Source organism: Stegodyphus dumicola, chromosome 4, assembly GCF_044657685.1.
Source record: "Stegodyphus dumicola isolate Sdum_Otavi_A_Nest chromosome 4, ASM4465768v1".
Lineage (NCBI taxonomy): Eukaryota > Metazoa > Arthropoda > Arachnida > Araneae > Eresidae > Stegodyphus > Stegodyphus dumicola.
The window spans coordinates 128,893,128-128,906,689 of NC_140771.1; the positions used below are offsets into that span (position 1 = coordinate 128,893,128).

General features: G+C 32.1%; 1 protein-coding gene across 2 annotated transcripts in view; it reads right to left on the minus strand.

The window, feature by feature from the left end:
* Positions 1-213: 213 nt before the first annotated feature.
* The window catches only part of LOC118179467 (synaptotagmin-2-like), a 57,750-nt gene continuing 44,401 nt past the window's right edge, over positions 214-13,562 (minus strand). The window contains exons 2-3 of one of the 2 annotated variants that reach the window (XM_085815428.1): positions 11,758-11,881; positions 214-1,587 (exon numbers count right to left, since the gene is read on the minus strand). In XM_085815428.1, the coding sequence (XP_085671554.1) occupies positions 1,277-1,587; positions 11,758-11,881 (435 nt within the window). In that variant the 3' untranslated portion in view covers positions 214-1,276. The remainder of the gene's footprint in view (positions 1,588-11,757; positions 11,882-13,562) is intronic. The other variant, XM_085815429.1, reaches the window with a different exon arrangement.

Here is a 13,562-nt window from a genome sequence, read left to right on the forward strand (position 1 = left end):
ATAAAACGTTTGTGCTTGTTTAGCTGCATTAAACCATAACTATCTAAGTAAATAAATCTAATAACATAAAATATATCGCGTCATAAACGTTCAAATCCAAGTCAACAGAAATAATATATAGCACCTAGAAAATTTACCTTGTGTCAGAAGAATAGAGAGAAAATATTTTAAACCGTAAAACTTCGAAAATTTGTATTTTGTTTGAAACATGTAGCTGATTGATTCATTTATTATTGAACAAAGATATCATTTATTCAAAATACAGACACATATTGAAATAAATACAAACCGAAGCAAATAAAGAAAATAATAAGAGCGACACAAATTTTTAACAACTCACTGATAACGCAAAATAATGCTCAACATTTAGTTACTATAAGTCAGGTATATTTACGTAAACTAAAAGTAATACTCAACAACATTTAATCACGATAAGTTAGATATCATTGCACACATATATGACACCATACAAAATTAATTTGATAAGTATCCAAAACATTTTTAAAAATATAATAAAATTTACATTAATTTAAAAACTGTTATCACATAACACAACTAGTAATTCATGAAAATAATCTACAGGCAGTTTTCTTTTCAATAATATAGGAAAAATGAAGCTATACATCCTTAGAATTTTTTATATCTCATAAACAAGACAATAAATAAACAATAAATAAGATTTATAATTTTAAAAGAAATTATAATAATATATTTTTAGTTGATAGTTAAAAAATCAAAGCAGTTATCTCTGATAGAAATAACAATACAATGTCAGGATCTGATGGGACAGCAAAGTAATGTTAAGCAAATGATTAAAGTAACTGATTTTAGTTTAACAAAGATAACACTGACATGAAAAAAAACTAATTCTGTGTTTCTGCGCATTTAATAATTAATATTAAATTCACTTAATGTAAGTGATTAGGCTCTATTTTCTTTGAAAGAAACGCGATTAATATTTTCTCTGGGCAAATATTTCAGAACTCGCCTGGAAGAGATAGCTATGAATATGTTAAATTTAAAACATAAAAACTATTTGCAAATTCCAAGCTTTGTAATGTGTACTACATCAGCTCAACGAAACATTTGTCTTTTCCACTTGCGCTGTATTTACCATTAGCACGATAGAATTTAGCTTTCTCCGAAATTGAAATGTCACAATATTTTGTATCTAAAACCGTTTTTTCTCCACACAATTCAGCTGTGCTGGCATGTGAAAATTTTTGTTACCTTATTAAATGTTTTAAAGAAAGATATGGCAAAGCGTGCGCCACTGTTAACCGCACAACATGTGCCACTGTGCGCACGTGCTCTTTGGACTAGTCAGCATGTCTTGCCAGTGCTGAAGACCTTGATCAAATAAACAGTTGCCTCCCACTTGCGTCCTTCCCAAGATGCGTTTGCTTCCTAAGCCTTGAGATTTCTCACAAAGCGTCACGAGCATATCTACTTCTCCAATAGCCATCTGTGGCACGTGGATGTTGAATGTGTCATTGAATTCCACCTCAGGAGCTTTGCGTTTAGATGGAGTTTTCTTCGTTCGAACTAATTTCCGCCGGACATAGAGAGTGATCTTGATGTATATGGCTGAAAATAATTTTCCATAAATTAAAACATGTAGGTTAAATTACCACAAGACTTATAAATAGATGAGTTAAATAAACTAAAAGTTAAATAAACACGTATATATTTTTCTAGTTTGGGATTGGAGGGAAGGGATGATCGTCTAGCAATGTTGAAAGAGGTGCATGGAGAAAAACAAAGGCTGAGAGCCACTGGCTTAGACAGTTAGCTTAGGAGTGTTTTGCAGTAAATTAGTTAACTGAACCAGTTTATAAGGTTATTTTCTCCGGCCTTTCTGCCTGCCTTCGTGGTATAATGGTTAGCACGTCTTCATTGTGTAACGGTTAGCACACTCGGCGCATATTCGAGAGGTCCAGGTTCGAGTCCCGGCAAGGGCATTGCTCATTTTTCACGTCTCCTGCGCCAGAAAACACAAATGAATCTACAAAGTTTAGAATAAATGTTGCTAAAGAAAATCCATCGTCATCAGAGAAATGGTTGCCATAGGCAAATACGAATGTTTAAGTTCTTGCAAAACTTTTGACGTTAGAAACGTATAATATTTTTTCTAAAATTTTCACCGTTACATTTACCTTGATGCTAACTTACCTTTCATATCCAATCGATTCCACATGTATTTCCTATACAGAAAACATCATTAATCCAGGAGTTGCTTAATTTATTTCACGCGGGCGTCGCTGGCAACCAGTTTTCATAATACTGCCGATTAGCAAAGCATAATATCTGGAATTTACCTTTCAGATTTAATCTATATAATCTATATATTAATTAAATGATATGAAAGCAACAAACGTGCAAGTTGATAACTTAAATCTTTATCTTATCTTATAATAACATACTCAGTTGTTGCAAATTAAAATGCATTATTTTGTAATTTAATCCAATTCATGATTTTTACGAACATATGTAGCATTAATATTAGAAAAACGTTCCTAATGTCGTATGTTATGTGCACTCTGCACAAAAACAAATGGAACACTTTTATAGCTATTGGCCCAATACATGATATTTAACTTGTTAGACCGATAGATGAAATTTATTTTATATGTCTCTGAAGCGTGCCTTAGGATACATATATAACATCGCTCTAACATAGATATTTATATATAACATTTATATATAGATTTTTGGACGTAAAATTGGACTTTTTCTGAAATAACATATGATTTTTCATATTTTAATTTACGACGCCAGTTATGCTTAAATATTACATTTTGTAAAATTTGGTAAAAAAACGTACGGAGAAATTCACAAATTGATCTTAGAGCTCTTTTTCCAATTTATACCAAGAAGTGGCGAATTCGTAATCACTGGTGAAATTCGTAATTTATGATAACCTTCTTCCCTTTCTCTTTCATTGCGCAGGAGTGTAACAAAAAGTGCATCGTTATTCTTTCAAATAATTTTTATATTTTAAATCGTGGTTTTTATTTTTAGATCTGTAAACCACATTAGTATTATTATTGCCTAAAATAAAGATGCCAAATTTCAAAATGCGCCAATATGTAAATTGACTTTTATCTTAGGAAATTTTGAGCAAAAACTTTAATTTTTTGTAAATATGCTTAGAAGTATATTTACTAAGATAATGGTAAAACTTTTATAGATCATAATTAAAACATTTTTATTTCTTCGAAAAACATAAAAATTACAAAAAAAATAAATAAATAAAAATAAAAAATACAAATTTAAAATTAAATTAGGAAACATCTGCTAATTTTATTTGAATTAAAATTAAATTTTATACTGTGAAGGGAGGAATCAATTCAGTTTAATAAAAAAGATTAATTAATAAATACATACCAAATTTAATTAACACTGAGCTAAAATGTTGGGGGCTAATTTTTTTTATTTTACAAAACGCACGGCATTTTGGTAAAACGGACAAACGGCATTTTGGTATAATTTGAGTCATAGAATCTAAATAGGGAAAAAATTGGTATGTCACTTCAGAAAATGTCCAAATTCCTATATTAGACCAATGCTAATATATAAATCTAATACATATCCTGAGTCGTGGTTTCGAAACGAAAATCACAAGTTAATTTCGTCAGTCGGCCCAGTAAAACGGCAGAAAGCAATTTCTTTCTGCAAATGCTTAATGCTGAGTGTTAATGCATTGTAATTTAATGCATACAGAACATAAACACAAATAAATAATCAAATACTCGAAAGCTAAGAAATATTATTCTAATATCGGTTCAAGTGTATATACTCGTATATAAACGGTACAAAGAGAAAATCGAAACTGATCCTAGTTAGCGTATGTAAAGGCTTAAAATATGATGCAAGTGAAAATATTCAAAAATGAATAAAAAAGAAGACAAAATTCTGAATTTCTAAAATCAGAAATAGATGTTTTTAAAGGGTTATGTTTATTTATAAAGATAAATGGAATCTGAAACTGCTGAAGTCTGGCAAACACTTGATGAACGACATTGTCGAAAGTAAAAACACCAAATGATAAAGTACTACCGTTGTTACATAAATTTTTTCCTTATCCCGAAGCGAAAGCATTTTCTTCTTACTTCCTTTTTCTTATTTTTAAACATACCGCGTATAAATAAACTTCGTCTGAGGATTTTGATAAATCTAAATGTTATGGTTATAAATATAACGTTGGACAACAAATTCAAATAAAAGTCTGAAAATAATGTTTCATGATATCATATAAACAGGTGAGGAGAGCTTAGAATAAAGTATACTTTTAAAACATCGTTTGAATAAATGATAATCATCACTTAGAACACGCTTCTAGGACGCAAATTTAATTGTTACGATATTTGTACAGCTTTACATTTGTACAGCTTTTCTGTACAGATTATTATTTTATTCATTTTCATAAATTTTTAAATAAACACTTATATATTAATTTTGCTATAAATACGAGAAAATTACTGATTTATATTTGTTTCCGAATTCATTTCTAAAGCTCATTTAAAAAAAAATCTTTGAAATCCTTTCCCATTTCCCTTTGTTAAGTTTAGGATTGTGTATCCATAGATCGCCAATAAATGGCGGTAGTGTTTGTTTGTAAAAAGAAACTGTGATGTCAATTATGTATATGTATCAGTTCGTCTTTGGTGTTCGTAAATAAATGTTGTGTGGAAGAACGCTCCTCTGTTTATTACTTTAACTGCGATATAGTCTGATTTATTAGAGATTTACTCATATTTTGTTTATGGTGCCTGCAAACCGGGATTATTACGAACCAGAAAATCGACAGACTGAATATTTCGAAAATGGAGGGCGTTCTTGAAAATTTGAAAAAGAAACGATCGGTTGTAAGACAATTAACTACGAAACTGATAACCGAAGTCGAATCGAATTTAGCAAATAATATTCCGCTAAATGAGAAAATTGAGATAATCGAGGATTTATATGAACAGTTAATTGAGAAAATCAATGAACTGAAAAGTTTAGATTCAGAAATAGAAACGAAAGTAACTTCGGAGGAGATTGAAAATGAAGTTACCTTAAGTCAAGAATACCAGGATAAAACTGTTATATGGAGAGGAAGAATGCAACGATTTTTGAAGAAGAATTCGGAATCTTCTAGAACAGTTCATCAGAACGAAACGGCTAATGTTGCACTTCCAGTTGAAACGAAAACAGTGAAGTTGCCACGTGTGCAAATCGGAACTTATTACGGAGATTCGTGTAAATGGTTAGACTTTTGGAACCAATTCGAAAATACAATTCATAATCATAGTGGATTGAGAAAAACTAAAAAATTTGCGTACCTAAAATCCTTACTTGGAGGTAATGCTTTAGCTGCCATTTCCGGTTTCGCTTTAAGTGACCAGAATTATGATTCCGCAGTAGAAATATTGAAAGAACGTTTTGGAAGACAAGATGTTGTTATCACTTCGCATATGAATAAATTATTATCCCTTGAACCAGTGGGAAACATTTCAAATGTTAAAGCACTGCGTAAGCTGTACGATGAATGCGAAGTCAACATTCGAAGTTTAGAATCGTTAAACGTTACTTCTGGAAGTTATGGAAATATTCTCTGTCCTATCATTTTGCAGAAATTTCCAGAGGAATTAAATTTGGAATTTAATCGAAGTCGAAATATGGAAGTAGGATTTGATATAAAGGAACTTATAGAATTCTTAAAAAAGGAAGTTAACTGTCGAGAAGCTGCAAGTTTAATGAATTCTGCTAAAACGAATCAGAAACCATACTTTCGTCAAAATGAACAACGCACGAAAGTTTATTCGAATTATAAACCGAAAGTTCCGACTGCTTCAGCTTTATCAACAATTGGATATAAATGTATATTTTGTGACAAAGAAGATCATACGAAATATAAATGTACTGAGGTGAACTCTGAAGAGAAACGAAACATTTTGAAACGTACAGGAAAATGTTTTTTGTGTTTTGGATGTAAACATTTAGCTATCAACTGTAAGAACACACAGTTTTCCTGCAAAAAGTGCCGCGGTAAACATCATGAAAGTGTGTGTGTAAATCCCACATCAGCTGTCTCCAGTGTAAAAAATAAGGAAACCGAAACATCGGCGGAAATTGTTCAAAATTCTTCTGCCAAAACTGTATCTAATATTATGCTTCAAACGGTGTATGCTGTGGCTGAGGGCAGAAATAAGAATTGTATTGTGAGAAGTCTTCTTGACGGCGGTAGCCAAATCTCTGCAATTCGAGAAGATTTATCAAGAAAATTACAATTGCCAGTGAAAGGAGAAACTGTTTTAAATCTACATACCTTAGGTGAAAAGAACGGGAAATATTGGCGTCGAAAGTTGAACTTACGCTCCGGAATATTAATGACCCTGAAAAATCCATAAATCTCGAAGTCATTGAAGTACCAGTCATAACAAATGCCGATATACCGGTACCTGATGTAGAAATCAAATCCAAACTCCAAGCATTCAGCGTCACTTTGACAGACTGCGGCGGCGCCGATGGAATGAATCATATTTCCGTTTTAATCGGCGCGGACATCATGTGGAAAATAGCAAGCGAAGAAATAAAAAGGATAAACAGAAATGCCGTAGCGATGAAAACCTTGTTTGGGTGGTGTATACAAGGCAAATTTTCTTCATCAGACTTTGAAATCCATGATGCGTGTTTAAACGTAAGTGTAGAAGAGAAACTTCTAAAAAGCGTCGAATCGTTTTGGGATATTGAATCTATAGGAATTAAAAATATTTCTGACGAAGAACAAAATGAAATGGCCTTGCAAATATTAAACAACTCGATTACACAAAAGGGTGATAAATACGAAGTTAGACTTCCATGGAAAGATCAGAATGTGACTTTAAGAGACAATTTTAAGAATGCTGAAAGACGATTCTTAAATCTGATCAAACAATTTAAATTAAACTTGAACTTTTATGCGCAATATAAAGAAGTGATTGACTATCAGCTTAAGGAAGAAATTATAGAAAAGGTCGATCTTGGTACTCCATCTGGGAGACGAACTTACTACATACCTCACCGTGCTGTCATCCGTGAAGATCATAATTCTACAAAGCTTCGCATTGTTTATGATGCTTCTTCAAAGGAAAAAAATCATGAATCTCTAAATGATAATTTACTACAAGGACCAAATCTTCTTCCTGAACTTTTGAAAGTTTTAATAAATTTTCGACTTCATCGAATTGCATTTACGTCAGATATTGAGAAAGCGTTTTTGCAAATTTCTGTTGCACCTGAAGATCGGGATTCAATGCGATTTTTGTGGATTGATGAGAATTCAAGTTTGAGCAATCCGAGAATTCAAGTTTATCGGATGTGTCGTGTAATGTATGGAGCAAAATCAAGTCCATTTTTGCTGAGCGCTTGCATTAAGCATCATATAAAGAAATTTGAAGACATCCATCCCAGAACTGTAGAAATGTTAGAAAACTTCATGTATGTTGACGATTTTATTTGTGGATCAGATACGGAGGAGGAAGCTATACAGATATATCATGAAGCCAATGACATAATGAAAAAGGCATCAATGACTTTGACCAAATGGAATTCTAATTCGGATACTGTAAAAAACCAGTATAAATCAAGTGACAACTTCGTTAGCTTTAAATTGCCTGACTGTGATTCCCCCTCAAAGATTCTTGGACTTCAATGGGATACAATTAAGGATATCTTCTGTTTTAATGCACAAGACGTTATTGATTTCATCCAGTCAAATGACCAAACAAAACGTTGTGTTTTAAAAGCTGCTTCAAAAATCTTCGATCCTATTCGGTTTCTTGCTCCATATGTTATTCAAGCAAAAGTTCTGTTTCAGGATTTATGGCTGAAAGGTGTTGATTGGGATGAAATTATCCCACCAGAATTGCAGGACAAGTGGAACAAATGGTATAGGCAACTATGTGATCTACCTAATATCCAGATACCTGGGTGGTATTTTCGTGATGTTGATGAAACGCCTGAAACACTGGAACTACATTGTTTTTGTGATTCATCTCAAAGTGCTTACGGAGCAGTAGTGTACGTGAAATTCCGTAGCTTAAAATATTGTGGAACAAGTTTAGTGATAACCAAGAGCAGAGTGACACCCTTGAAAAAATTATCTTTACCAAGACTCGAGCTTATGGCAGCAGTGTTAGGTGCAAGACTTGTAACTACCGTCCATGTGCATTTTCCTCAAGCTAAGATTCATTTATGGACAGATTCTCTTATTGTGCTTCATTGGATAAAGAACACACCACGGCGATGGAAAACATTCGTACAAAATCGAGGTGTCTGAAATTCAAGACAAAACATCCCCAAGTATGTGGCATCATTGTCCTGGCTCAGATAATCCAGCCGACAAAATCACACGCGGTGTTAAAGTGAGTGATCTTGTAGTAGATCAAGTGTGGTGGCATGGACCTCCATGGCTTCATCAAGATGAAATAAATTGGCCTAAAGTGAACAAGCATTGTAACTAGATAGTGCTGAAGAAAGAGTTGTGACTCAAGTTACTAGCAGTGTTCAACCTTTACAACCTGTGTTAAAAATAGAAAACTTTAGTGACTTAGGTAAACTTTTAAGAGTCACGTCATATGTATTTAGATTCATTAATAATTTAAAGTCACAGAATAGAGTGATTGGTCCTGTGACCAAAAATGAAATATGTAATGCTATGTGTTATTGGATTATCTTATCACAAGGTGAGTATTTTTTTGAAGAGTTGAATGATGTTAAATGTAAAAAACCATTGTCTCATAATTCCAAATTGTTTGGGTTAAATCCAGTAATGGATGAAAAGGGTTGTTTAAGAGTTGGAAGTAGATTAGTAAAATCATCATTAGATGTCGATGAAATTCAGCCTATAATATTACCAAATAATTATTTTTCTCGTTTAATTATTTTGAATTGTCATGAAAAGGTACTTCATAGTGGTGTAAATGAAACTTTAGTGCAAGTAAGAGGGAAATTTTGGATTTTAAAAGCTAGACGTTTTGTAAAATCTGTGTTACATGATTGTAGATTTTGTAAAAAATATAATGCTAAAGCTGGACACGAGATATCGGCTCCTCTTCCAGCTGACCGAGTGGAGAAAGCTCAACCATTTGAGGTAAGTGGCATAGATTTCGCTGGCCCTTTGTATTTAAAGGATGGTACAAAAGTGTATATTTCATTGTTTACCTGTGCAGTGACTCGAGGAGTCCATTTAGAATTGTTATCAAATTTAAGTGCAGAGTGTTTCATTCAAGCCTTACGTAGATTTTTTGCACGTAGGGGTATTTGTAGAGTTATATATTCTGATAATGCTAAAACCTTTAAGACTGCTGATCGTGAATTAAAATATTTGTATAAATTATGTAAAGATAAAAAGATTCTAAATTTCCTTGGTAAATATGGGTTTGAATGGAAATTTATTGTAGAAGGTGCTCCTTGGTGGGGCGGATTATGGGAACGTTTGGTAAGATCTGTAAAAACTTGTTTAAAACGTATCTTAGGTAAAGCTTCTTTATATTATGAAGAACTGTATACTGTTTTAGTTGAAGTTGAAGCTGTTATTAATTCTAGACCTATAACGTATGTATACAATGAACCAAATGAACCTGATCCTCTTTCACCATCTCATTTTATAACTGGATCTAGATTGACTGTTTTACCTTCACCTGAATCTAAATTAGAATCTACAAGATCTCAGTTGATTAAAAGATGGAAGCATAGGCAATTAATATTAGAGCATTTTTGGAAAAGGTTTTATAAAGAATATTTGTTAGAATTAAGATCAGTCATGTTTTCAAAAACTCCAAAGAATTCTCCCGTGTTTAAAATTAATGATGTTGTACTTGTGCGAGAAGATAATGTGAAACGCTGTAACTGGAAGATAGGTAGGATTAAGGAATTATTTCATGGAAGAGATGATAGAATTAGATCTTGTGAGATTCAGTTGGATAAGGGTGTTATTAGAAGACCAATTGAAAGACTTTATAATCTTGAAGTTCAGTAAAATTGATGCATCCGTTACAGATGCATGGGGGGGGGGGGAGTGTAAAGTTTAGGATTGTGTATCCATAGATCGCCAATAGATGGTGGTAGTGTTTGTTTGTAAAAAGAAACTGTGATGTCAATTATGTATATGTATCAGTTCGTCTTTGGTGTTCGTGAATAAATGTTGTGTGGAAGAACGCTCCTCTGTTTATTACTTTAACTGCTTTCCAGTCTGATTTATTAGAGATTTACACATATTTTGTTTACCCTTAAATCACACTACTGCCCCAGCAGTGGCCGAGTGGCTAAATAGCGCTGATGACTAATATTTCTCCCTGGGTTCGAAGGCTAGGCGTACGTTTCTCTGTAACGTAAATACAAGCCACTTTCCGTTCAAAACTCCTCCACGGAGGTCTTCCTCCCTTAGACAGCTTTGGTGTGCTTTGCAACATTCAAGTAACCGAACCAAGTTAAATTATCAATCAGAAAAATATTTCGATTATGTTAAATTTTATAATGTGGTAATTAAAATGCAAAAAAGTATCAGTTAAAAAGTCAGTAACTGTTAATATGTTCTCTGGAACAGAATGTAAAATTTAATTCGGCTTTCTATAGCACTCTAATCTTAAGCTTCGGATAAAACTCTGCAGAAAAATTAAAAACGACAGATGCCAAAGAAATACACCGATTTCAACTTACAATTCAAATGTCGGTTTCGTAGAAAACCTTAACGCATTTTGAAATATAATATGACACACGCCTCTGTCTTTCAAGTGAAATTTATTCTTAAAATTTCTTCATTTAAAGAGACGAAATAAAAATATATAAAGAGAAAGAAAGCGTCAATTGTGGCCCCATTTTTGACCAAAAGGCGATTCATATCTGCGTTATGTACATTCCTACACCGAAAGTAGCTTATAACTGTTTATTAAAGTTCTAGTTTATGAAAATAAGTAAAAAAATAACTAAAAGCTGAACAAATATGTAAAATTTAAATTTGCTTCTTAAAAGCCTATTCTGTAGTGATAAGTATTTTTTTCGAGCCATGTTAACAGTTTTCCTTAATTTTACTTTAAGCTTTACCTACCTCTTTCATTTGACACCATTAAATATTATCTAAGGCTTTTGAACAGTATTTGGAAAGACAAAACTAGACCAAAATCCCTTAGCTTATCATAGTAGATAGATTTTCGGGAATTATACTGGGCTTCAAATCATATAATTCACTAAGGAAGAAATATTTTGACGATTTTAGCTGATATACGTGAGTTCGTAAAATTATTGAATGATTTGTGGATAATTATTGAAGAAAGATTTAAAATGCTTACTATTGTTGATGAAAGTTTTTTACTCTTTAAAGCTAAATGCTTTCTTCGTTCGACCGGCATTGTTAATACATAATAAAGGAATTCTCTGACGATTTAAGTCCAAGACGAAGTCAAACAAACCAAACTTTTTATTAAAAGAAGAGAGATTAACTAAACTTGAGAATCCAAGATGTTTCCATTCAATAAATAGTGAGGGATAAATTAGAAAAACAACAATGTTATTGTGATTAATAACAGCAGTACGCTGTTTGAAATAATAATAAATGCTCTATTTTTCATCTTTTGCTATCGAGGAATTCAATTATTAAGTCGTAATTGTTGACAGGTTTTTCCTTTCTGTCAGTGACCAAGCTTATACGAAACTGAGTTTCATTTAGATGTAATAGTAGTAGCATTTGTAATTCTAAAAGGCTAGTAATAAATAAATATATTAAATACATACATGCTTCTTTTCCTTTTTCTTGCTGCATATTTAATCCTCTGACTTTCAAAACACTGAGAGTGAGATTCGCCGTGTCTGGATTATAACACAATGAAAATAGCATCTCTCCGCTTGCGCTGTGGTGCTAAAAAATAGGAAAAATATAAATGCAAAACATATTTACAAGCAAAGTCTATAAATCGCTAAAAATCACCTATAAAAAGGAGAAAAATTATATTACAATATTTTAATCATGAAAAATATTTCAAATTCTAGCATGTTGTCATTATGGGAATTGACAAAGTGATATTTAAATTTGGTAATCAGACCCATCACTATAACTTTGGTGGTGTGTTTGTCTAAATCAGCGGTCGTCAATCCTTAGAACTTCACGGACCACTACATATATAATTTTATATTTGGCGGACCACTAATATGACTTTTTTAAAAAAAAAGGTAAATACATTTATACTGTAATAATCAGCAAACTACAAATATTTCGTTCACACTGAAAAATTACATGATAAGCACAAAAATCTTTCCTTCTTGTACAGAGAGCTTCACATTTCTATATCGCTGAAATGGAACTTTACGAAAAGTAAGAACAAACCGGCAAACCCAAAGCAATATCGATAGACTGACAGTGTTATGCCGCCAGTTTTTAATTATTGTAAACATAATAATCATCGCTTACTCAGCAACGGCTCCCTCGATCAACAGTTAGACAAAACAAAAGCGGAAACTTCTACTGATTCAATTATACACAAGAATGCAGATGGTTCTCATAAAAATTCATCAAGATGCCTATTGACACAGAGAAAAACTGTGTTATTAACGACCACAATAGCATATGTTTGTAATTGAAAAGGAAAGAGAATTTCATTTCGTGCTATTATTGATAACAGCAGCATATCCATGAATGCCAACTCTCACTTTCAAATGTCGCTAGATTCACCTGAAAAAGTCGCTAAATTCAGAAGGAATTTCGTTAAAAGTAGTACCTAAAATTTTAAAAAAAAGTATAATCCATATTCCATAAAAGGTTTTGTTACTCGTCATTTTTTAAACTTAACCTTCCTAAAAATATAAATAATGTCCCAATTTTTCTGTGGACCATCAAAACGTTTTCACGGACCACCAGTGGTCCGTAGATTACTGGTCTGGCTACCGCTGGTCTAAATTATCTTACTGTTAAACATTATGATATATTTGATTCAACGTTTTTAGTAATTTTCTCTTAACATTGCATTCTATGACAATAGTTATCATATATTTTTAGACGAGATCCCTTGGCGATGACTATGAATTTAATTAAATTACACGACAAAATTTCTCAAAAGACTTTTAAAATAAGTGCAGGGTTTTCTTCAGATTATTATGGTGGTTTTCTATCAATTAAAGAATACATATCTACAGAGATACTTCATGTGGCAAAGGACGTAGTTTTATTGCCTTTATCACTTAGAGAAAACCATTATTATAAATTTAAAAGATTAGAAAAAACATTTGTGCTTATTAATTGTATATTTGAGGTGTTTTTTTTTTTTTTTTTTTTTTTTTTTTTTTTAAGATTTTAATGACCTCTGTAAGTTAAGTGCGTTTTTTAATAGCTTCTTTTCGATAATACTAAAAACTGATGGATGCTTTCTAAAACAATCATTGGCAGGGTCTTCGGCTTTTTACTTCTTAACTTATGTTGTATAAACCTTAAACTATATTTACGATAGTTTTACCTGCTCTGTAACAAAGCATGAGCAATAAAAGAACTTGGGAAAAAAAAGCTAATTTTTTCTCAAACTGATGTATTTTTTTTTTTTTTTTTTTTT